A 25,015-nucleotide genomic window follows, 5' to 3' on the forward strand; every position below is an offset into this window, starting at 1 on the left:
TAAAATCTTGTACAAACATGTATAAATAAACATACAAAATGTAAAAAAGAAACTCACGAATACTGCCTCGAAACTAAAAATAAAAGAGTACCCACTTAATTCCAGTTTCGCGGTTCTCCTCATTCCAGGATGGCAAGACTCCTTGGAGACTCGTTTCTACGCAGACAGGAAATTCCCGGTGAATCGTTTGCGAGCGACGTTTCACCAGGTGGCACTCACGCGAAGCGACAAACGTTTTCCCGCTTCGGTTGACGCCCCGCGGAATTGCCACAGAAACGGGGAGAAAGAGAAAGATACGGGCGTGACCCCTACCCTCTCTAAGCGTCGCCTCCATCCGACGATTCAGTCATTTTACGATTTCAATTAACATCAAGCCACCCTCGCCGAACAGACTCGTTCCTTTGGTGAATAGGCGAACCCTCTGGTCATTTGAGGCCTTGAATGCACCTGGAATATTCGCGGCTACGCACGCACGCTGAAATATTGTCAAACGCACGCGTTCCGCGCGGCTTTGCGACTCGCCACGCTTGAAATTACCTCTCGGGAGCGACGGTGTTGATGAGGACACGCGGGGGTGGCCGATGTTGCAATTTTTAATCAAACTGGACAATTTCGAACGTTGGAGCGTGGGAATTCTTCCAACGACGGACATTTTTCCTATCTACGGATCTTTTGTCGGGCTTTGATGAGCGGCAGGGTGCATTCAATGAGACTTTACGCGTGGATAAAAAAGGTGAACTTTGGTAATTGATGGGGAAGTCCGTGTAACTTCTTCTATTTCGTTTATTCTTCATTTTAGTTAGTGACTTTCTTCTTTGCGTAGATATAACCACTGTTCTATTTATGAAAAGTTTTTTCTTAAGCATTCCTTGCTTTTTATTTTATTTAAAGACTTCATTCTGACGAGAGTTTACAAAAAAATAACACTTTACTTTTGTCATTGTAATATATATTACCACTAATGCATTTTTTAATTTCAATATTATCAAATTTTCGTTAGAGCCCCGTTCGAGACAGACCCGTTGATCACCATTTATTTATTACATCGACGAGCACAGTTTTCAGTTAACCAGAAACGTCGTTCCGAGACTGTCGAGAGGATCGAGCGGATCGATCAGGGAATAAATTCCTCCCGCGCATAAAACGTTTACGACGGAAGCGTTCCCTGATGTAAAACAGGTTTTCACTCGGGTCAATTAACCAGTCGGTGATTTACGTCGTTGCGTTTGACTACCTATGTAGTTAGTAGCATGAAGGACACACGCGAAAAGAGGAGGACGACGTTAGGATACTATCTAACTGAATTCCCAGATAACCGATGGCGGTTTCAGCGACTGCCTCGAAGACGTCAGATATGGAAATGCATTAGTAACGGTAACCTGTAATTGTGGCATGAGTGCTCCTCTTTGATGCGCCCGTGAAGACGCAATTCAGTGTGCTCATCGTTTAAGCGTAAGTATGATAAATACAGAACTCACAGCTCATACGCGTATTATTAACGAGGCGATGACACAGGACTCTCAATTTATTGGACAATTTTCTCGTTAAGTACACCATTAACGTCGACTGTGCCTAGGTAGTTATTCGTTACGATCGGTTAATACTGTAGGCGTTCATCTTTCGATGTTCATGGGATGGGTTAGATGATCTTTGATTCTTCTTCGGTACGTGTCATTATTTAGCGAAGGATAATAGCGTAACGTTGATCTTAAATCTGAGGAATTTTGATAGTAGGAATTAATTATTAAATTGTTCGTAAGGTATGGATCGGTTCTCGATATTTCTAAATTCACGGGATAGGTTACAAGATTTTTATTTTTATTGAGTACGTGGCACCATTTAGAGAGATAATAGCATGATTTCTACCCTTAGGGGCTGTAGCGACAGCAGCTACAGTACGGGTCTAGCGATCCATTAGGTTTAACCGAATTACAGACGCAAATGTAAGACCGGTACAGGTGACATAGTCGAGTCACACGACTGTGCATTCTTATATTGGGTTGTCTGGAAAGTCCATGCCGATTTTTAGTAGTCGGAACAGGTCTGAATATATCGGAATGGTTGAAAACAAATAACACGTGGACATCCCTTAAAAGGTGGAAAAATTGTGGAACAAAATGGTACATATATAACTCAATAAATATATATATCGAAATTCAAACATGTCTGTGAATGTTTCTTAAAAATTGCCACGAACATTCTGGACAACCCAATAAATAAACTAAAGAAAGAAAGATAATATTATATCAAGTATTCGTGTGCAAGTCGAAGAAAGAATGTGGACAGTTTTATTTTTGTTGCTATCTTTCTTTAAACATGATTGATACGTGTTACCATGGATTCATTTTTAAACAGACTTGAAGATGGATCGTCCACCATTATTTCTCGCTTAAGGGGTTTATAAAAGGGACTTAGGGTGAACGCTGTCCTCGGGGAAGACGTATGAGACTAAACTGTTCCAGTGTTAGGATTGTAACGTCGACCGATCGTTTAAGAGAATTTTAGGTATAACAAGCAACTCAACATGCACATACATACAGGTGGTTTACGTCGTTTTTGACACACCAATTAAACGAAAGGCGTGACAACTGGAAACGCATAGAATCAATTAAAGTGACAGACGCATGGAGGGAGCACGTGTCGGCGAAAGTTTTTAATTAATTGGTGTCAAGTTTAGGCACAGACGACGATGCGTCAGTTGACTCCTCGTAGCTGCCTCGTTTTTCTTCGTTCGCTGGTAATAGTGGCAATCCTTTAAGTAGAGAGGATGATATTGTCGGGGAACGGGACATTAACGCTTGACTCGTGGCAATCCCGCGTTCATTTCTCTTACAGAGTTCGTTTAACCTGTTTCATTTTTGCGCCAACGAATGATTTTGGTAGGCATGCATGTTTTTGCTAGAATATTTATGACTTTTTAATGTGGCATTAACGAATATTTTCTTTTAGTTATGGGAAATAACTAATGTAATAGATTTAAGTAGTACTTCAATCGGTTTTTCGATCGATTTGAATCGACGCGTTTCGCTGAATAATCAAAGCAACGGAATCGCGAACGTTTGGAGACAATTGCTAAAATTCGTTGGACGGTGAACGCGTTAATTAACGATATTAACGAGGGTGGTTCATTTTCACACCCTGTCCGATTGGAATTCTTTGCCGTTCGCAAACGATGTCTGCCTACCAATAATCGATCGTATGGCAATAGCGCCGAGAGGTTTATTAATAACGGCATACACGGTGTGCCGACTGAATAATCGAGCATTATAGACACGACAATGCAGTTACGATCAGACGGTTATTGTTTCGTGTCGCGATTGAAGGTCATAATGAACACATCGGTCTGGTTGATCACGGTGGGTAGGAAGAGCTGCAACATCTAATTACGTGTCGGTTGCAACACCTCCTGACTGTTTATTTCAAACCGTTGACACCTTGCTTTATCCATCGGTGAAAATTCTTTTACCACGGTGAAATAAACACTCGACTCGAGGTTTCAACTACTCCATTTTTTCGTGCTTGCTTTCCATAGTATTCAGAAATATCGAAGAAATCTTGACAAAATAAACAGCTTTCCTCTACAAAAATACATTTCCAAATTGATTCGAACGCTTTCATTGCACAATACCTCTTCGTTGCACAAGTGAATTATCTTTGTTTTAAAATAAAATACTTCGATAAAGTCGTATTGTCTGCGAACAGACCTGTACACGAGTTTTCACGGAACTGGATTGACACTGTTGTTGGTCCAAATAAAGAAATAAATGTTTTTCATCAAGCCTTGATTGTCCCTCTGATACAATTGTCCAGAGAAACAGGATTTTAATCACAGACCAGGATTTGGTTGGCGTGGAATTAATCGTGAAACTAAGGTTACAGTTTTATTTCAATATCCACACGTATTACTATTATTACTAACAACACTGTTGTTATATTTTTCTTTAAATTATCGAATCACTAAAAAATACAAAATTAATATACAGAGAAAATTCTTTCTACGATTCGAGAGCAATTTTAGAAAACACCCTCGCGTAATCGTTTATTAAATTCGTTTCGAGCGGCTGACAAACGTGAAATTCAGAACCGAGAGAACGACTTTGCATAGATAAGATCCAAGCTCCGTAAGTGAGCTTATCGTCAATCGAGGCATTTAACAACGCCATGGCGCCAGCTTCAGATCCTCGTCAAGCGTTATTCCATTCAAGAGTGCTAGCTTTCATTGCCATGTACACAAAGAGTTGGCTTTCGTTGTCGCGTACCCTTATCGATCCAAGATTTTGATAACACCTGGTAAATAAGACGACGAAAAGATACCTTTCGCATGCGAAAGTGTTAATTTAAGTATCAATTACGATCATTATCGTCATTCAATTTAAAACGACAAATTTTAAGTAAAATGGAATTTTTCGAAATGTAAATAATCTATAAGATAAAACGTGAAAAACATATAGAGACTCGAAGGTTCGAAAGAAATATACGAAATTAGAGAACAGTATTTACACACACGAATCAAATGAATTCAACACTATTCTCGAACAAGTATGAAAATAGATTATTAAAAATGCTATACCAAAAGTCTTCACGCTGGGAATAGTAGAATAAGTCGTGGAGACCGGTACGAAGAACGACGTGGCAATAATTTCAATTGAGTACTTCACACTTTTAAATGGACACACGTTTCTGATTCATCTAGAGAACGGCATTCCAAACATCACTTTAACGCTCAACCATGTGTTAAATGACCGTTACAGTTACTTCAGGAATTGACGTTCGACTGGTCCATGATACTCGGCACATTCATGGAAACACTTTTAAAAATACTTTCCAGCCATCGTGCAGCTGCTGGTAGCCATTATCATCAATACGAGATGAAATTATCGCGATCCGAATTGACTTAATTTTATCGATAAGCCAACTTTATCGTTCTGTTACAGGAACGAAACGATCTCGTGAATGGACTGGTGAAAAAAAGAACTCGAAGAGAAGAGGTAACGAACTCCCGTTACAGAATTCTGATTAGGCCAGCCCGAGAACGTAATGGAATAAGAGGAAACGTCGTTCCTCTATCGGCTCGAACACGTCACGTCCGCCTTTAGGTATCTGTTTCTCCTTTTCAGATGATTTTATAGCTGACTAATTCATTAACGCGACGATAGCGTGTATCGCATTTACATTCGAGTCTATTATTAACGACGACAGGTTAGGAACGATGATTCTTTATCTGTATCACAATGATTAATTATAATTGGAATATGTGTGGATTGTAAGTGGAGCAATTGTCCGCAGATATACTTTATTCTCCATGGTTTTATATGACTTCATTTTGGTGTATATAATCTCAATTTATTATACACAATATCCGTGAACACTGTTAGTCTTGATTTGCTTCGTCTGTGAAGGTTACTGATCAAAGTCTGACAAAAGGAACGTATCAATGCTATTTATACTCTATCTATGAGCTACTTAATATCATTGATATTCAGTTCAAATGTGACGACTGACTTACAAGTAAATTAGATCATTTTTAAACTCCAAAAATATTCAGTGGAACTCTCAATTAGTGACAAAATTGAGATGGTACACTTAAAAGTCAGCGAATATGTCTACCAACATTCAAGTTAGTATTCTTTAAATTTCTCGATAAAGAACGAAACGTTTCGATAACTTATTGACCGAAATAAATTGGATTGCTCGCGAGAATTACTTCGTCAATTACTTAGATAATCGCCTAAGCGATGGGAATACCTTCTTAGCTATAAATAAGCCACAGCCTCGGGTATCTCGTCCGTACCGTATTCGTATCTCGTCGGGAACGAATTTTTTGCGGGCGAACGGAAGCATCGACGCTATTTCGCATGCACTTGACACAATACCGATACTTTCGCGAGGGTATTAAATGAGTATCGATTTCGCGCGAACCCATTCCGTAGAAAATAACCATCGACTGACGTCGACGCCATCGGTTCGCTATCATCTCCAATCAGCAGCCACCTTATTTCTTTCGTGCCTGGAGACGCAATCAGCGACACCGCGAAACAAAACAGAAAAAGAAGGAGGAAAATGTATCCTGTAAAATCTGACATTCCATACTCCAATCTAATTTTCTGTGGATGGACACTAAACGAAGACTTTCCTATTCTTGTAATTCGAATCAGGTTCCTTTTAGATCGTTACACTAGTTAAACAGGATATTTAACACTGAAGAATTGAAAGCGTTCAATCGAAGGATCGGATGATCAGTAAATAAAATTATTGAAAACGTAACAAGATATGCGATTCTGGTTCCGTTTCATTTTTCTCGTCTCGACAAGGAAAAATTGAGAGTGATTGGAATTTGTTGAAACTGTGGGGAAGAGTTATGGAAGAAGCGGAGGTGCGTGCTAGGAAAGGTCATGGAAAGGGAAATGCAAGAGGATCGTGAAAAAGAATGAACATACCCGAAGAAAAATAGTCAAGGTTTCAGGGTGGTCGAGGAACGCTTCCTGATTTACGATCCTCGTCGACTGTCGACTGGCATAACGGCTGTCGAACCTGAAGTGCTTGTAGTTTCAGACGACGTTGAGTACGTTTACAGTGTAAACTTTACACGACGTCCAAGTTCGGCCTATTGTATTTGTAACATAATCATATGTCCACTCGTAACCACAATGAATACAAAACGATGATTTTCGTACTCGAACAAGTAATCGCTCGTATCGGCAAATAAATTAAATTCTTAAACCCCAGGCATCAAATCAGAAAATCTGGACTGCAAAGGTCTAAAGTTCCTTCCGAAAGTGGGCGTTTCGCCTCGCGACTCCTCCGAACGGTATTCCCGTAATTTTCTAAACCTTTCCCTGATCTAATCCCAGCTAAGCAATAATCTTGACGGTTAGGCGTCCCGAACGGTCGAGGGTACGCTAAGCGTAGAGGAAGAAAAAGTCCACGTGCAATTTCGTCCGTAGTGGCGGGTTCACTAAAACGATTTTAACCGGCGGCCGCAAGATGGCGACGCACTGCCCGGCGCCGGGCGTCGCGACGGCGGCAGTCGCAAGGACGACGCCGTCGCCGCCACGTGGGGAGCGAATTTGAATCGGCCGCCACTGGCAGCTGCTCGTCATCCGCTCCAAAGCATCCAGAAGACCGTATACCGCCGAGCCTGACCACTGTCACCGATCATCCCCCAAAAAGCTCGCTCGAGAGGACCTCGGGAACCTTCGAGATCCCGTCGCGGCTGTCACGGTGGTCGTTATCAAAGAAACAACGTACCGGAGACTGACACGGAGAAGAAAGGGCAGAGAGGTGACTAGATCAGCGTCACGACGTCTAGCACGCGAAGTCGGCAACCGCGGGAGTAGGAGGAGGTTAGGAGGGAGAAAAATCGCGAAGGAAGCGGCAAGTGTCACGAAGGGACTGTTGTCAGTGAGTGGTGGACCGTGGAGCCGATTGGGCTGTCAGCTGCGTCTCGTTGCGAGCGAGGTTCGCCGCGATTGGTCCCGGCTCGAGCTGTTTCCCGTTGCTGGAAAAAACTGGGCTCGACGTCGAACCGTGTCCCAGAGTGCGGGATCGTTCCGTCGATCGCGGCCGGAAGTACGTTGACCTTGCTCTCTCTGTATGACCTTGGATTATTGGCGCCACCGTCGGCACCTTTGACTCCGACATCGAGTGGCAATCGAGGTTGGCCCCTGGCCGGCTAAGAGGGTTCGATCGGCCGATCGAAGAGTGTTTGGTGGCCGTCAGGGTGTCGCGAGTGAGGTTTCCGAGTGGTATCGAGAGCCAAGTTCGCGGTCGCTGTGCGACCTCGCGTATGTGTGTGCCTGGAGGAGTGTGCGAGCAGTGACTACTTCAAAGAGAGGGTCGCTCGAAAAGCTTAACCACCTGTCACGAGCCGATGGAATGACCAAACATGCGGCCTAGGTAAGTCGAGAGTGCGTTGTAAATAACTGGAGGGACTGTCTCGCGGATGGAACTCCGATATCACCAGCAGAATTCACGGCCTTTCGATGGTCAACATTTTGCGTCACGGAACGTAAACGATATTGCTATCGCGAGCTCGCGTTTTATGGGAGAGAAGATGGTTTTCCCATGAGCCATGAGATAATCTTTACGGCTACGTGTAGCAGATAAGAAAGTTACCCGGTGAAAAATCGTCAGGCGAAGGCCGCGGCGCACAGTGGTAAAAACGGCCTATTTAGGTGGACATTCGGTAAAAATTACATATCAACCGATCGAGGAATGGACTTAGCACTGTCATTAAGGATGTTTGACAGGATAAAAACTGCATTGAGGATTACATTTTATCAACTGACACTTGATCAAACATACCAGCTTACAACCATCAGGTAATTTTTTACAACCACGAGGTAATTACATCGCATTTAGTGCCAGCTCTCTAAGTCTGATAACTAGCATTACTAATAATACTTCTTCCGAGTTAGAAGAAATGAAAGAGTAGGTAGGTAGTGTATAATATTTAAATAAATAAATAAAAAAACCAGGATTGGCCGCTTTTACCACTGTGCGGCGACTCCTCCAGGAATCAATTTGTTGCACGTGACGGTATCGAATAGGACTCGATAGGTACACACTGTACATGCGATCGTGTCGTAATTGCGACGTTTCGTTAAAAAGAAAAGTTCGATGATTTCGAGAGGTTCGATGATTCTTCATGTGAATTTTGCAAGAATATATCGAGTAAAGTAGTTGCAAGGCAAAGTAGTTAGGCAAGATCCGCAGTGACTGTTTCACGGAATCATTTGTTACACGTGGCATTATCACTTGAGAGATTCTTTGACAGCTAAACTTGCCCACGCTTCATGCATCATTAATGTGTGTCCGACGCCTTGTTGGATATCATTGTTATCGACGATTTTATGCCGTTAGGGCAGAAACTCTGACAGCCACACAGTATGCATGCGTTGATTGTTTCCTGTGTGTATACATTGCACAGTTGGGTCCGAGGAAGGATTCTTTGACAGTTGCACGGTGTACCTATTTGGAAATCGATATTCTCGACGATCTTGGTCATAGAAAATGAATTTTAATGAAATTCTTGAATTTCGATAACGATACAAAAAGAAATACCACAATAAATGTTTGATTATGTAGTTTCCAGTAATTTGTAAACAGAATTTAAACACAGTAGAAATTTTCGAGAGTATTATTTCGGCGATCGACATATAAGGGCTGCAATGGACAAGTAGTACAGCAAAACTCACGACGATACCTTTAGGAGCCAGTACGTTGCACAAGACTCCGTCAACGTCCAGATCCTGTAACAGGATGCTGAAGTAAACAAGAAGAAAATGCTTCAGAAATTGGAAAGCTCTTTGGAACAGCATTACCGTCGCGAAAACTCACTTTAAAGAAGAAAATGCGGATTTGTCTTGGATCGCGAACATCACTGCGAGGCTAACTTTCTTGTAGTATCGCGCAGTAGGAGGCTGATAGTCTCAGGGAAGCGAATTAAAGGGGTAAGCGAGGGTGACAGAGCCACAGGTAGGCCGAGGGATTGAAACTCCACTTGGCTGATTTCGCGCTCTCAGCTTCCAACGTTTTCATCCTCGCCGAGGGTGACGTTCTCGAGGACTAGCAGCCGGTGAAAGAGATTTTTCGTCGTGCAATCGCACTCCGTGTCTGTCACTAGGCGCAAGAAACGCTCGGTAATGAGGCTTTTGTCCGCAGGAAATCGAGGTTCATTCGTTTCATCGTAAATGGAATTCGCAACTAAGTTTTTATTTACGTCACGACGACCAAAGGCTTTTTCGCTATGGTCGCTGATCTCGGAATCGTTTATTGGATTCCGACGAAGGTCGACGTTATATTAGCATTCATATTTATCATATTATTCCGATGCAGGAAGTGTTATCGTCCGTTTCTTTGAATTCTACCGAATTTCTTTTCGTTGTGGACAACCCACACGAATTCATGCTTATTTGCATTATGTCCTGTCGTAAATGTCTCGCACGCGTATTTCCTCGATAAAAAGGACCCAAAAAATGTGACAAAAAGCCTTGAAAAAAAAAAATCCACGAGAAACATCGTAACGCAATGCATCGTGGGTGCATTACGTGATATCGTATTAATCCTGGAGAACGAAGAGCGAGGAGATGGCGTTCGCACTTGCCGTGTTTTTGGTCCAGCGACATAACTCAGCGTAACGTTGCTCTTTTTGGAATTCTCTGCCGCTGCCCACCCTACCGCATGCAGATCCAGAGAAAGAGAAAGAGTGACACGTCAGGAGGGGATGGGAGAAAGGGTGGAAAACACACGTGCCACGTGACGGCCGCGTGTTAATCCGCGCGGAGTGTATTTACGAGTTTGGTCGCATTCGGCGCACGTGTGCCACCGCCAGCTTTAACGCGGAGCTTGCGAGCGTAACGCGGAATAGCGTGTTGCGCGTTGTTCGACATGGGGTCGAAGATAAAATCATGGCGAACCATGTCTCTTCGGCGCTTCCTTGGAGTCAAGGTATGGTGAATTTGTCGGGCTAAAAGCTTGCGAGGAGGATTCGTCGATGCAGAGGTTGGTTCTGGTAAGGAGTGACGCCTGAATCTTCGGGGGTCAATCTAGATGTAGAGAGAGTTAACTTTATCCGAGTTTGAAAAGGAGGAGGTTACTCGATTCGACATGTATATTTTTTTTTAATCAACTAAAAACGAGACACAAATTTATCCATATCGTCTGGAAGATTAAACCAAGAGTCACTTATGGAGACACTTGGACACATTAACAAACATTTCCAACGTGTTGGAATATTCTGGACTAACGGTTTGAGATACCCTAATGGGTATATTTCCAACCGTTATCGAGTTTAGCGTTTAGTCTTAATGCTGTTTCTGGCCATTGTGTACGACAGCTATTGAGGAAGTCGTGGTCTGCCTACGATGCTCGGTCTATTCTACTGTTTCACTATTTAGTCTACCTCTACTCGCTGCGCATGACGTTTGTTGTCAAGCGCAGATTACACAGGCGTTGTACTCGTGGGTGGTTTTTGTAATCACCGGTTTTTCATCACATTACGTGTCGTAGTATACAAATTGAAAATTGTATTTAACGAGTAGAAGACTTCACGTAGTACCCATGTTATATTTGAATAGAGAATAACAAATTTAAGAATTTGTATTTTTCCCATCTTCTATTAATTTGTTACCATGGACACGTTATATCGATTCGATACCAATAAAATATCAATGGAATCTAAAGTCTTTGAAAGTGTATTTTATGGTTTCAAGTATGCAGATTACCTCGTGGATTTGTGGCATGTCGAAATATAAGTAATGGCGTATATATTGTGTTTGCATCGAGACTAGGAAACATATTCATGGATTCCTTGGCCCGGTATTGTACGATATTGAGAAAAATTTCGATTCGACCTATCCAGAAACAGGGTTCCCACGTACCGCGATTTTTCAGGAAGATGCAAGCCGTGGAAATAAAAAAATGACGAGCCACTCGCTCCGAATCTTTCACAGTGATCCCCTGTCGTTCATTTTATTTCGCGGAAAAGTTATTATTCGGGTTGGCGAAATTGTATTGCCGAGAGAAGGGCTGATATGCTGCTCTCACAAAAATTGATCGTAGTCGTGGCTTTTTATTGTTGCAGGCGAAGTTTTCGAAATTTTATAACGTTCAACTATAATTCTTTTCGCGTGCTCTAGAAACTGTGATATGGACATTAAGAGAAATAAATTCTTTGTGAATGATTTAACTCGTATTAGTTGACAGAGATACTTTTAACAAATTTTAAAGACAGTTTCTGTTTCTATCCTCGGATCGATGCACGAGTCGGGGAAGCTTAGGAACTACTTGAATAAAAGTTACGGTGCAATTAGTTGGTAACAAATTTCTATAGGAATGCGGTTTCCGCGACGCTAATTTGTTACTGATGAAGCTGAGCGTGCACGTTGCGCCACGTGGGAGTTTATATCAAGCAATTTAGATGCGAGTCTTGAGTCTTCTCTCAGGAACTACAGTGTATATTGTCATTGGCATTGTAAATTCTGGAAAATAGCATCTCGAGTCTCCACGTTTGTGTTAAATTGCCTTCCTGTCGCGTCGGGTTACTTCAATTTCTCTCTAATAACACTTTTTCACCGTCATATTTCGAAGGCGTGCGAAAGTTAACTCTCCAATTTACTGCCCTCGCGGATACATCTGAAATTGCGGAAGCTCTAACTGCTTTTTGAGTCGAATTATTTATCGTGGTATATTTTTCGTTTTCAATGGCATTTTTACAATATCCTTGGACTAAAAAATGAGAAAATATTTTAATACTCCTGTATACATAATTTACTTAACCATCTTGTTTCGAGTTTTATTTTAATAATTAATATATCGAGAGTAATTTAATTCTTATTTTAATTCCTATTTATTTGTGTGAGTAATAATTATGAAATAGAGATCTGAAGAAGTTGCATTTATTTCATAGAAGGGAATCAAGTAAAATGTTCTTCGCAGATTTCGTTGATCAATTAGAAAATATTGAAACCTCTTCGATATCCTTCAGCAGAATGTATTCCTAGACTCTTCTACGCGAATTTCCAATTACTTCACTCTGGAAATTCCTCGAACGGTCACCGTGTAAAATTCAACCGTCCTACCATCCTTTCGAAATGAAAGTTTTATTCCAATTAAAATTGACCTGGACGTCTCGTCTCTCCCGTTGCATTCAAATCGATTCGAAATCGACCACTTCGATAGGTACAACCAAGACGTACAACGAATTACAATTATTCCTGCGGTATAGCGAGGTTATTAAACATTTCAAATTAATAAAAAAATTTCTGTGTTTTACGAAGGGTTGATGTTAAAATTTCATCCCCGATTCTTCTCGAATTTAATTACAGATTTATTCTAGAGGCGATTCTGTTGCTCGCGTGGCCGTGTATTGTAAATCCTAGTGGCATTAACGAGCGAAATAAGAGTAACTAATAGTTCTTTGCGGAGAAGTGCTCCGTCGTTACGCGTGCCACGATAAATTAAGTTCAAAGCGCGCAATCGTAGGAAACGACGCAAGCCCGCACCGCAATAGCAAACAAGCGTGTCGGTGTGACCACAAAAGGAGTAACTAATTTATTTTAACCCTAGAATATCACGCTGGGCTTCAACGTGGACATTAGTCTGTTTTCTTGTGCTCGTTCCTATATATAAAATATAAAGTGTATTGTTACATTTCGATTTACTTCAAAAAATTCTTGTAATTTAGTGAAACATATATAAACATATATACAAAGTGTGAACTCGTTATATCCACTAGTTTTCTAAACAAAAAATCTCAATCACCGCTAAATTGTTAGGATTCTAGACAGACTCATTAGCGGCTGTTTAGTATTTCACCTTCGAAATAGAAATAACTTGTATTTCAACGTTCACCGATTCCTTTTATCTTCATTCGTGTCACATAATATTAATTTGTCAAACGCGGAGAGAACGCGAAATTTCATTGAAATTGTACAGTTGTACGCAACGGTGACTTCCGCGACACGTTAACGTAACTTCTGGACATTGTATTGCCGCCAGTGAATTTTATTAATACGAACTGCTTCATATAGCGCGACCATAGTTGCACGAAAGGATAATGCAGTGTAACGGTCCAATTAATACGGGATTTAATTAAAACTCGGCGAAAGTGGCAACATGTGTGAGAAGGGTTATTTCATTTAATTCAACGTTGCTTGCGTGTGCGACTATTCATTGATGGAAATCAAATTTTCTCGTTTTCTCCATCCATTGAGGAATATGTACATTATTATTTAACGCTCTTCAACTTTTATATCAAGTTTTTGATTAATGCTCCAGAAACATCAGAGAACAAATCTGAAAAATACAGTTTGTCCACTGAAAATATTTTTTCTAGAATATTTATAAGCAACTCAAAATTATTGTCAAAATTTTTGAAATTAATATTTGATCGATGTATTTTATTGATTAGAAATAAATAGAATTTTGGACTGGAATAAGCGTTATCGCTCAATAAGAAGCTCGTGATAAAGGACCAGCTTTTCAACTCGTTCCATGAATTCTATAAAAATCTTGGAATAGCCAGGGAAGTAATTACTGTAAGATTAAGTTCGCGTAGCGATGGCGGAATGTTCCAGTCTTTTTTTTTTTCTTTGCCAAATGAGTTTGGCCGACTCCAACTGCCTCTGTAACAAGATAATGGGACGGCATACGTGTCTAATAGGAAAATATAGCTCCATTAGGCAAGTTCTGATTAAAGCTCAGTTACCGTTATAGGAAAAGCTTCTGGTCGCAATTTCTTTCCGCCAAAGTAATGTCTGATATAATATAAAGTAAAGTGCTGCTTAAAGGTTGCATACCGTTCAGGAGAATAAATTATTTTCGTATAAATTATTTTTTTTAATATTCAGTCAGTAATCAATATGCTTAAGAGAAAATTTATTATTCGATATAATTCAATTAAATTTTATTCCAGATGGGAAAATTTAAGCTGTTCAAGCAAGAATGTATTCATTCGAGAAAGCAGCATTCCTCGCAAAAGCATTTTTCCAGCTAAGCCTGACTAATTTTAGAGCGTAACACTGTCGTAACCAGGAAGGTTGTCTGGCGCATTGGGTTTGAAAGAAGAAAAAGGGGAGAAAAAAAAATTCTTCGCCTCGAATAGTTGGCAGTTTTCCCCTGTTCGTTGTTGGCCATAACGTGTTGCCTATTCTCAGCCTGCTCCACCACCGACGGGCTTGAATCCGGAGTTACGAGCCTCGACCGGTGCACCTGGTCGATTTTCCTCTTTCTTCTTATCTTTGGATTAGTCGACACCCCTGGTTAGCGCTAATGAATGGAGCAGCATGAAAGGACACGCGCGCGAAAAACAGTGGCAATTAAAAGCGTCTGTGCAGCGTGCCTGGCAATGATCATCGCTGAAAGGTTCAATGCACTTTCCGTGCACATTTTTTAATTCTCTTTGCCTTCATTAAACATGTCACAACAGTGACATTCAACTTCCTGCAGTATTTCTTGTTACGAACAAAATTATGAAAACACAATGATCTCTTAGGCGATCTTTCCTCCACTTCGTTTCTGAAAAGGGTCCTTCGCGTTCAATTGGAGTTCGTCCATTCTTTCACATGGTTTCACCAAAATTGTTGAGCATTTACATATATTCGTCATTTTTCATTCCGAACCTATACAAAATTTAAATTGAAAAAGTACTAAGCCACTTAAATTAAATTAAAATTTATTTCAATATACTGTTCTCAAAAATCAATTTCGAGCTTTATTTAAAATACAATAATTTGTTTTATTTTAGGCATTTAGCGTTAACATTGCACCATCCCCATTAATTTTATATTCGAAAGATATGCACGAGCCATTTTATATTTTCGTTGTAACGTGATTTGCTTTCGCATTCCCTCATACGCGATTCATCCCACGAAATTTAGACTGTCGAAACGTTCTTTACGACCGCCAGGGTCGTTTGTTCGTCGATACGGACAACCATTTCCGCTTTTTTTTTTGTTTCCCCGGTCATGAATCTTTACGAGCAACATTCCGCGAATGTTACGATCATCTTAATCGCGTATCGCCGGCGGCACGTGGCCCTAAACGTCACTTTATAAGTAGCAGAGTTACCCGAGGTGGCTTAAGAGACTGTCTGACGTCGGACTGCTATCGTCGTTGAATTATCGCTTCTTGCGAGACCGTCCACCGCGATTAAAGTTACGTTGCCACTTCCTACCACAGATTCCAACGAAGCTCCGATTTTCCGTCTCGCGATAATTCAGAAACGCTTTGTTTCACCCGGAAGAAGATTTGAAATTCCGGTGACCAGTGATTTGTAAGGTTGCAAATGGCGATAAGAAAATTTTAATTTGAACTCAAAATAGACGACGTTCAAATTTGGTTTGTAAAAATATCGTCACGGACCAGTAAATCCGCAGACACTTGTTTTCCATATGAAAAAGCGTGTCTTTTCTGCGAAATTTCGCTATTTTCCCTCTCGAGCGTTGTAATTTTTAAAATATTCGTTCTTTCTCGTCGTTTTATGTTTTCAATAGATACAATTTGAAAAATCAAGAATACTTGGTACGCGTGTTTTTTTCAACGATGCTCTACTTTAATAAATTACTGCTTCCATATGGAAAAATTCTAGATAAGTATGCAAAGTTTGGAAAAGCTGGTGCCGTTAGTATCGGAGAAAAGATTCATGGAAATCGTCTCTTTTTAGCGTTCTGGTTTAGAAGACCACTTAAGTATTGATCGCTCTCGAATGTAACATGAATTTACATTTTACATTAAATTCGGTCAAGTCGCCCTATGTAGGTTGTTACACGTAAGCTATCGGTATCGTTCATGTGAAATGCATTTCGAGATTGTTTAAGAATTCCAGCACTGTTAGTTACAAAATATTATTGATAGCTTTGTTTCTTAGGTTCGAGTAATCATTATAATATCCTGGATCATTTTCAATTATGTGAATATATTTTGTCAAACATTTTAGCGGACTTCAGATTTTTCTTGGTTAGTGTTACTGAGATCTCTATGCACTGTGATTTCTATCCCTGCGGAACGTCACACATTTTCACGTAGCACCTGCAGTCGGTGGAACTGTAATTACAATACATTCATTCCGCGCAGACAGGTCCTCCATCGATGGCAAAGACATCATCATAAAGTCGTATTATCGGTTTATTGGCCTCTACGTACTGCATCGTCCCCAGTAGTGGAAGACAGATCATGATTTTGTATTTGTAAATAACAGTTTAAGCGACATGTTTTGGACTGCAAATTAAAAAGCATTGAACAATTGTTCGTACGTAAAAGTACATCGTATTGCATGCATCGTAAGCTCCGTATAAATTTATTAAAAGGAACTTCAACGAAAAAAAATTATAAGTAAATAATTTTCAACCACTGACCCAGATATCTTCTAATTCTGATAAATCGATTATTATAAACCTTATATCTTTCATCTTCCTACTTTACGAGTAACACTCGAATTTAAATGTCGCTGAATATCCATAAACGTCTTATTATTTTCGAAAGTCCGAGAAAGTCCATCTATGGTTCGAAAGGAAAAGGTAAAAGTAAATTTCGAATAGTTCCAAAAGATTACGCGTCGAATACACAGGGGTTATTTGCTTCCTATTCATCCACTGTTTCGTATTCCGCTCACGTATCCGCCAAAAATTCCTGGAAAATCGTGATACGCCGAAAGCTCGAGTCCTTTCGGAGCCTAGAAGCTAAAAATAAAGATGTTTAATTAAATATACATGCTTCTACTGCGGTTTCTCTTCCCGTCGACCACGGGAGGTCTGCCACCGATCCACCTTTACCTTCGGGACAGGAATAAATTCGTTTCTTTATTTTTCGTCGTTCGTCACCTCATTGTGGATCCTCGAGATTCCGCAGTCCGCCCTGTCACCGATCGCAAAAACCCGATGAAATACAAACCACCGTCGCTCCCTTCCGCGTGTCCGATGATCTATGGCGCCGTTAATTAAAGCGACGAGACGCTCGCCGGAGTACAAGGTGGCGTTAATGGGGCGACGTCGAAAAAAAATATACGGTGGCAGCCATTTTACGGAACGACAGTTCCCCTGTGCGGCGAGATTCATGCTAATTCTCCCGATATGCTCTGCTGTAATTGCTAAATTAATGCTCCTTGTTTGTGGAGGAAAGCATTCTAACTACTAGACTCCAGCTGTAGCTTGTAAAAATGTCAAACTTACAAACACGCCAAACAAATATTTTCCAGAAACAAGTGGCCAGTCCAACTACCATCATAATTACCAGTGACCAGATGAATTTGAAAGGTGTTCCTCGGTTAGATGAAACGCGAAATTGGTTCATTGCCGTGGCACCCAGTTAAAGAATAGACATGATCCGTTCTTCCCCCAGATTCTCGTCGGCTGTCAGGAGCCTCTGGTGTATCGGTTCATTAACGAGCACCACTTCACCGTCGTCGTCGACGACGCCGCCACTCGAGCTCCTCGCTTAATTATTCCGTCGCCGGTACACGTGTCTCTGGATCTCGCCGGGGTTTTCCCTGTTCTTTTAATTCCGTTTTATATCGTTCGCCGGGCCACTGGGTTAACGGAGTGTCGTCATTCGTTGTCATTATCGCGAACGATAGGGGACTTGTACGTTTTCATTCCTTCCAATCTTCTGTTGTTAAGAAACGACCTTAGTCCGCGTTTAGTCTCCTAATTTGCTACTAACTCGGCCCATGTGCGTTCGATGGGGGTTCTGATACTGGAATTCTACGGGAGGTTTCAGGTGAAGGTACTTGGGCGTGTGTTGGGATCTCTTGATACCGTTGGAGCGAGGCCAAGACACTCGTCCCTGGTTTATTAACAATGTAGGTAGTATGTTTCAATGGTAGCTTCTAAATATACCATAGGCCTTTTTTTTCCGAGTGAAAATGCATTACGTATACCCGGATTTATGCGGGGCTCTCATCGGGTGGCAATAGCGAGCTCAGCGTTCGTTTCTCAAAGACTCGAGAAGAGTCAACTCTTGAAACCCTTTTTATCATTTTTTGAAGTTAAAGCACGTTGCATGTTTTCTTCTCTGTTGAACATCGTTGAATGATCAAAACAATGTTTGAGCTTCTAGATAAATTCGTATGGCGTTGCAAGTATCGGTTTTTGGTTGTTATCGTGTCTGGAAACTTTTACGATTTAAAAGAAAACATCACGAGAGAGAAAAAGAGACTAATGCCAACAAACCTTCCGAGGAGCTAAAAGGAAAAGATTCCAGACCTTCTCGCAAGCATAAATTCTACAAAGGTTGGAGTTCACTTTGTCGACGCGACTGTAAAGTCGAAACAACCTTCCATTTCATATTTATACGTATGAAAATTCTTTTATAAAAGGTAGATCGCGAGTCAAAGAGTTTACTTCATCCATATCCATTTACGGAACGCAATAAAATACAATATCGCGTAAATGTTTATTTCTTGGAGAAATTACGTCTACGAGAACTCAGCTTTTGCGGTTTATTTTTGTGAACTTTATCGTTTGAGGTTCTCCAGTTTCCTCCTTTGTTGTGCGTTTCCGTTGAATAGGGATTTATATGAACGTTTGTATCCTTTTGTCGATGACGCCATTCGTATTTAAAGGAATCTTCCTCAAACAAGCTAAGTTAAATAAAATTGAAGTTAGAAAGTACAAGAAAAAATTATTTTATATAAAAGAACAAATTGAGTGAAAGTTCGAAAAACTTATGTAGACTCGAACTTTGATGCCAAGTGAGAAGTTGTGTTCGTTTCCATTCGGCATTACTATCGTGGGCATGGATACGGGTGTCCTTTATGCATCGACAATTCTAACAACACAAGCCACTCCTTTGATATAAAGGCTCAGTCGTGTCCAATATATTTCTATCAAAGCACAGTTGCCCGTGTGACAACATCGGAAGTCAGTGTTGCGTGAATTCTACATATCGGGCGTCGCGTAAAAAAAGGAGATTTCTAGTGATTAGGTTCGCTGGAGATTTCAACGCTTCGCGATCATAACCAGACCTCCGAACAGAGGTGGTCAAAATTCTTATTCCGATGAAGATCACTCGGATAATGAATTAAAGATATTTTAGATAATTAGATAATTTTCCAAGGAAAACATAAACTAAGAGGTCGAATAGTTAAGATGAATAGGTTTAGATGAAATCACGTACTCCATTAATTAAAATAATTGGTAGCAGGTGTATTGGACATGTACAACGACCTTGTCAGACAGAAATCGAAAATCGCGGACACGATTATGCTAGTAGGTAGGCGTTACGCAAGATCAACATTCTCGATCGTGATTCAAGATCAACAGCCGCCGCGATACGCCTACGCTCGCCTCTCGCCTAGGGATGCAAATGCGTGTCACACTTTTCCACTGAATTCCTCGTGTTCTACTGACCTCGGGACGTGAGAAATTGTTTGCTCGATGTGGAAAAGCGTTGGTCACATAGGTGCAGGGATTCTCAATTGAGGTCATATCCTCCAGGACAAAACGGACAAAATTTTCAGAAAATGTTTGCATTACCGAAATGCTATATTCATACGGTGTATAAGTAAAAATTTAATGTTTAGTTCAAGAGGTGGTTACGGGTCAGAAAAGGTTGAGAAACACTGCTATCGACGCGTCATTTTACGACAGATTCGTTCGCCCATTGTATTCTCCCGGGTCTTTTAAAAAAATGAGAAAAATGTATTTCTTTCATGCATGATAAAAAAGATGGATTGGACCACACAATAGAAGGACTTGGAATGAAGTCTGTATGTCAAAGTCCTTGCTGGATAATCGTAAATATACGAGTAGGTTCAGACATTTTTTATGCGATAGTTCTCGATTAATTTAAGGTTGATAGGTTCAACTGACGGTCTCGGTAAATAATAAAATATGTGTAAAGGATTCTCTCCGGAAGATTAAGATTAAAACGAATTTAAAATATACGTAGTAATAAAATTTGCACCCAAGATTCTAAATCAGAATCAAAATTCTTTCGAGAACGTTGACGACGAGTTTCCGTTAATATTTACATTCTAGCAAACTTGCTATGAAAAAAAAGATATCAAAGATGAGTTTTAATATCACTCATGTTTGGAAGGGAGAGCGCAAAAGAAAGAAAAAAACTGCGAGAACTTTTTATTCATAAAGCTGGACCTCACGCTAAAGCTGGTACTTACGCTAAATAAGTTCTTTGTGCACAATAGCTTTTTCCGCGGGAAGTTTTCAACATCCTTTGAGGGCTTGCTTTTTCCACGGGAGATCGCATTAACGAAACAGGTTTCGACGAACCCAATTTTCCGGCGGCGTGCTATCGTTCCCCCTTGGAAGTCTCAGGAGATGAACCCTTATTGTTTTGCTCGAAACAACGCCCAACATTTCGAATCGTTTTTGCGCTAATCTCGCGCCTTTCGTTCACGAGATCACGTATCTCTCCCACCCGTAGACATTATACCTCGCGCAAAGGGGGTTGCTATTTGCTCTCGCTCCTATCGTTATCGGTTCTACTTTCATCCCACGGTATTTCTACCTCCATTTTTCCTTGTTTTTTTTTTCATTTTATCTCGCATTAGGTATTTGCAGGCGAAAACGATACATAGAGGGTTTCATAGGAGCATTCAGCATCGCTGTCAGTGATACTTTTAGAACTTACAATTCTAAAAAAATATTTGTTTGTGCGTGTCTCCAAATTAAACAGATTTCTTAAGGATCTGTGCGATCTTTACACATGTATACTTGCTCTGATTTATATTCCTACGTCCTCATCTGAATCTGAAACTGCTGTTTTGTATTCGTGGAATAAATAGGACACGATTCAGCGCATGTAGGTTTATTGATACTTGACATTGTTGCATACAGGACTGATAAGCTTTTATGCCACAACTGTATGTAAAACTGTGTTGCCAGCAGAAATGAAAAGAAAATAAAGGAAAGCGTGAGAATAAAACGGGTATGTTGACATCCTTCGACGCGAGATACATTCATACAGACTCGCAACCCCAATCCAGTTGGAAGTATTTTATGCGCGGGATTAAACAACCCTTTGGCGGGAGTATCAGTTATCATAAGTTCTGTAGGCGTTCCCATGTCGCCGTGTTAATGCGATTGTACAAGAAAAATACGATTTAGTTCAGTCTTTCGTAAACATACATTATACGTTATCTCCTTGCACCAGAATCATGAATATACATAGTATATAATTCAACAGTCTCCTTAAATGCACAAGTTTCTCTACGATAAATGGAGATGAAGATAAATTATTATTACCGTTTTTGTATTATGTTTTAGGAATGAAAAATGTCATTCAAAACTTAAAACCAAATTGTTACTTTAGTAATCATATTTATATTTCTGGTATAAGAGGGGTGGATAATTTAATGAAGTATTCTATGGGTAAGATATGCCTCTTATCAGGCTTGAGCATGTATTTTTATTATTCTCAATCTTCTAGCAACATTTGAATTACCTAATTCTTGATTGTACGAGTTTTGCTTCTAAAAAAGCCCCCAAGAAGGGAAAACTGGAAAGTAACTAGTGAAGTCTACCCTACGTATGAAATAATTTCGATCGAGCTATTTACTTTTCCTAAATTAAAATATCTCCTCTTCCCCATACGATAGCTGTACGTCGATATCCCCCAGACGTTGACGAATTTCCTCCAGAACCTCAAGTTGAATCTGGTCGACGTCTTCGGGAGGACAGTATTCGTCCTCGCTGGATCTTGCGATGGTGACGATGGTTGGCGTAGCAGGAAGGGCTGCCAGGAAGGACCAGAAAGTACCACCGATCAACCGATCGAGATCCTTTCTCGTGGTGACGTGGTCTGGTAGATCCGTGTCATCCCTGGTACAGCCTGCGTCGTGTACCAACTTCCAGTCGATCTCCGACTCCTTGTAAACCCTGGTCACTTCGTGAAAAATCAGTTCCACTGCTTCGTATCTGGCAGACTTCTCGCCCTGATATCCCTGAAGACTTCTGTGCTCCTCCAAGTACCCGAATAAGTTTTCCAGCTCGGCGAGTTGCTCGTTCCTCGCAGTGGTCGCGTCCTTTAGGGCCTTGGGTTCCGTCGAGTCGGGTCGCTTGAAAGCGTACAAGGACGCCAGTTTGTCATAGAGGTTCACGCGATCGTAGATCGTTTTGAAAGGATTCCTAGTGCTGAAGAAGTCCAGATCGACGTCCAGAATGTAGGGGGTGTCTCTCTCGGGTAGATACTGACGTAGAGCGGAGCTGATCGCCGTGAAATCGTCCCTCGTCCCTGGATCCTCGATGAATTTGCCTATAGTCATCACGTGTAGGGTGACCTCTCGCGCGTTATCCAGCTCGTCAGCCATGGCGTACAGTCCCTCGCTGACGAAGTAGGGCTCGGTGCACGTGAGCCTTATCTGACCGTTTTCCTTGTGCTTACCAATGAGAAAGGTCGTCACTCCATCGGCCATCTGATTCGCCCACGGTGGTTTCACCCAGATCAAGTGCTTTAAGTGACCCGCGTAAGCCGCCGGTAGGATCCAGTTCTCGATACTGATCTCATCGAACAGCTCATTTTTGTTCCACACCGTGTCCGCTGGCATGGATTTCGGTACGAGCATGTCGGGATGAGAGTCCAAGTGCACGATCGTGTTTCCCTCGAATGGAAGATGCTTCGAGCCCAGACAGCGGTAAATAAATGGCAAGACATCGTCGTGGTTTTCCACTACGTGCACTGGGACCCTTTTGAAGTGCTTCCTGGAGAACGGCATATTTCCTCCGCGCGCTACGACGTCTATTCAAGGGCGAACGTAGTTTGCGGACTCCTATTTACTCGAGTGGCTTGCATTTGGATTGCCTAGATTGCAAAATTATCCTTGTTCAAAATATGCTATGAAATATATAAAAAGTATGAAACGAATAAAATATTGTTAATTGTTCTCAAATATATGACAATCACTATATTGCATCATAATTGATTGTGCTTTAAATCAAATGTAAGTTTAAATTAGAATTCACAAAGGTATTAATCCATATTTCGTCGGAGAACGGTTTAAACAAGTTTTTTAATAAACCCTGAAGACCGCCTTCATTCTCATGCGAAAATTTCGAAATAAATAAATCACATAAGGGATTTGCTGTCACAATTGATAAGGAGTTTATTTATTCTTGAGTTATATTTTGTAAGTTGCATACTTATATTTAATGCTTCGATGTGCATAACACGGTACGACGTTTTATTAACCACGTGAACAGCTTACCTTGTTGGTTAGATGAGGTTATTCGCAGTCTTCCTTGTCTAGCAGACTAGTTCTTGTTCCTATACACATAATCATACTAGAGTGTAGTCCCAGACCCATAACCCATCGTTGTTGGTGTGTTCTAGCGATAAATACAACACTATTCAACAGATTTGGTAACTCTGCTGCTACTTTACACTCCTACGTACAGAAACGATACACTTCCACGCTGGTCGAGTGTACAACTGTGCCGCCTGTCGGAGTAAAATGAAAGTAAAGCATAGAGCGCGGTATATTCGAACGAAACTCTGCAAGATCGTTTAGAAAGGCCGTAGTATTCGCAAACAATTGCACCCCTTTGCGTCATAAAACAGCACGAACGTGCACTAAGCACTCTTACAATTCGTTACAACTTTCAACTAACACGAATTTCTACTTCTGCCAGTAGAAGGTTGCAAACTTTATACATGTAACGCTACGACTCTGCGTATTAGACTTTTTTGAACTATTTTGACGTAGTAAGTTCCATCGGTGCAACGAAGCACTCATTCCTAGCAAAGTACTTATTAACTAAAGCTGGGAATTAATACTTTCTTCTGTCTAATTATTGAGTGCAATGGGCAAACAATTTCTTGAAGGTGAAACTATAGTAAAAAACAAAATGTATGTTTCCACGATCCTTTAATCTGATACACTTTCAAAGGAAATTAACATGAAAACGTTGTGTTTCAGATTGGAATCGTTGATATTCGCTGCGTTTTGTGCAACGTACGTCAACGCGGATTTCTTCGGTGAGAAGAAAGGTAAGTGTCAATTCATTCAACGATAATGGTCGGACTCGTGGTGGTGATTCGAAGTCTCGAGGATCATTTGTCCTCCCTTGCTCTACCAGACGTCTCTCACTATGACGATTCTGGCTACGAAATTCCCAAGAGGATCCTTCATCCGCCGAGGACACCTCGAGAATAATCAGCACGCTTTTTACCAATCTTTTTCCACGATGTTCTTATGTTCTTCGTTTTACGCGACCAGCGATTCACTGCAAATTTGTCTTATTTATTACGATTCACTGGTTCGTTCAACTGGAGTTAAAGTATGGATACCTCGTGTTCTATATCAACGAGGTCCTCGAATTCACGTATACGGCAAATTGTTCTCTGTTCAGTATGGGAAGTACAGTGATTCTTTTCAAGAGCATGGACATCTTTCTTAGTTAAGGCGGGTCACTCTCAGAAATAAATCGACCGATTTCTATAAAGCGCCTCATTGGAGCGGATGTAACTCGAACACTGAATTATTCTTTTCTTTTGTCGCTCTTGGTTATTTATATTTTTCTACGAATTCTACGTATGCCTTGTTTTGTAGTGCTTTATT

General features: G+C 40.9%; 2 protein-coding genes across 7 annotated transcripts in view; one reads left to right on the forward strand and one right to left on the reverse strand.

The window, feature by feature from the left end:
- The first annotated feature begins 7,147 nt into the window (after window positions 1-7,147).
- The window catches only part of LOC128887275 (collagen alpha-1(XVIII) chain), a 237,746-nt gene continuing 219,878 nt past the window's right edge, over window positions 7,148-25,015 (forward strand). For 5 of the 6 annotated variants that reach the window (XM_054142982.1, XM_054142986.1, XM_054142983.1 and 2 more), the window contains exons 1-2: window positions 7,149-7,896; window positions 24,374-24,444. In XM_054142982.1, coding sequence (XP_053998957.1) covers window positions 7,886-7,896; window positions 24,374-24,444 — 82 coding nt within the window. In that variant the 5' untranslated portion in view covers window positions 7,149-7,885. Of the gene's footprint in view, window positions 7,897-24,373; window positions 24,445-25,015 lie in introns of all 6 variants that reach the window. The other variant, XM_054142984.1, reaches the window with a different exon arrangement.
- On the reverse strand, window positions 21,256-23,888 carry LOC128887294 (UPF0489 protein C5orf22 homolog). The gene is made up of 2 exons (XM_054143015.1): window positions 23,663-23,888; window positions 21,256-23,259 (listed from the first exon to the last, which is right to left on the reverse strand). The coding sequence occupies exon 2, from the start codon at window positions 23,171-23,173 to the stop codon at window positions 22,028-22,030; it is 1,146 nt and encodes a 381-aa protein (XP_053998990.1). The 5' UTR covers window positions 23,174-23,259; window positions 23,663-23,888; the 3' UTR covers window positions 21,256-22,027.

Source organism: Hylaeus anthracinus, unplaced genomic scaffold (assembly GCF_026225885.1).
Source record: "Hylaeus anthracinus isolate JK02 unplaced genomic scaffold, UHH_iyHylAnth1.0_haploid 11985, whole genome shotgun sequence".
Lineage (NCBI taxonomy): Eukaryota > Metazoa > Arthropoda > Insecta > Hymenoptera > Colletidae > Hylaeus > Hylaeus anthracinus.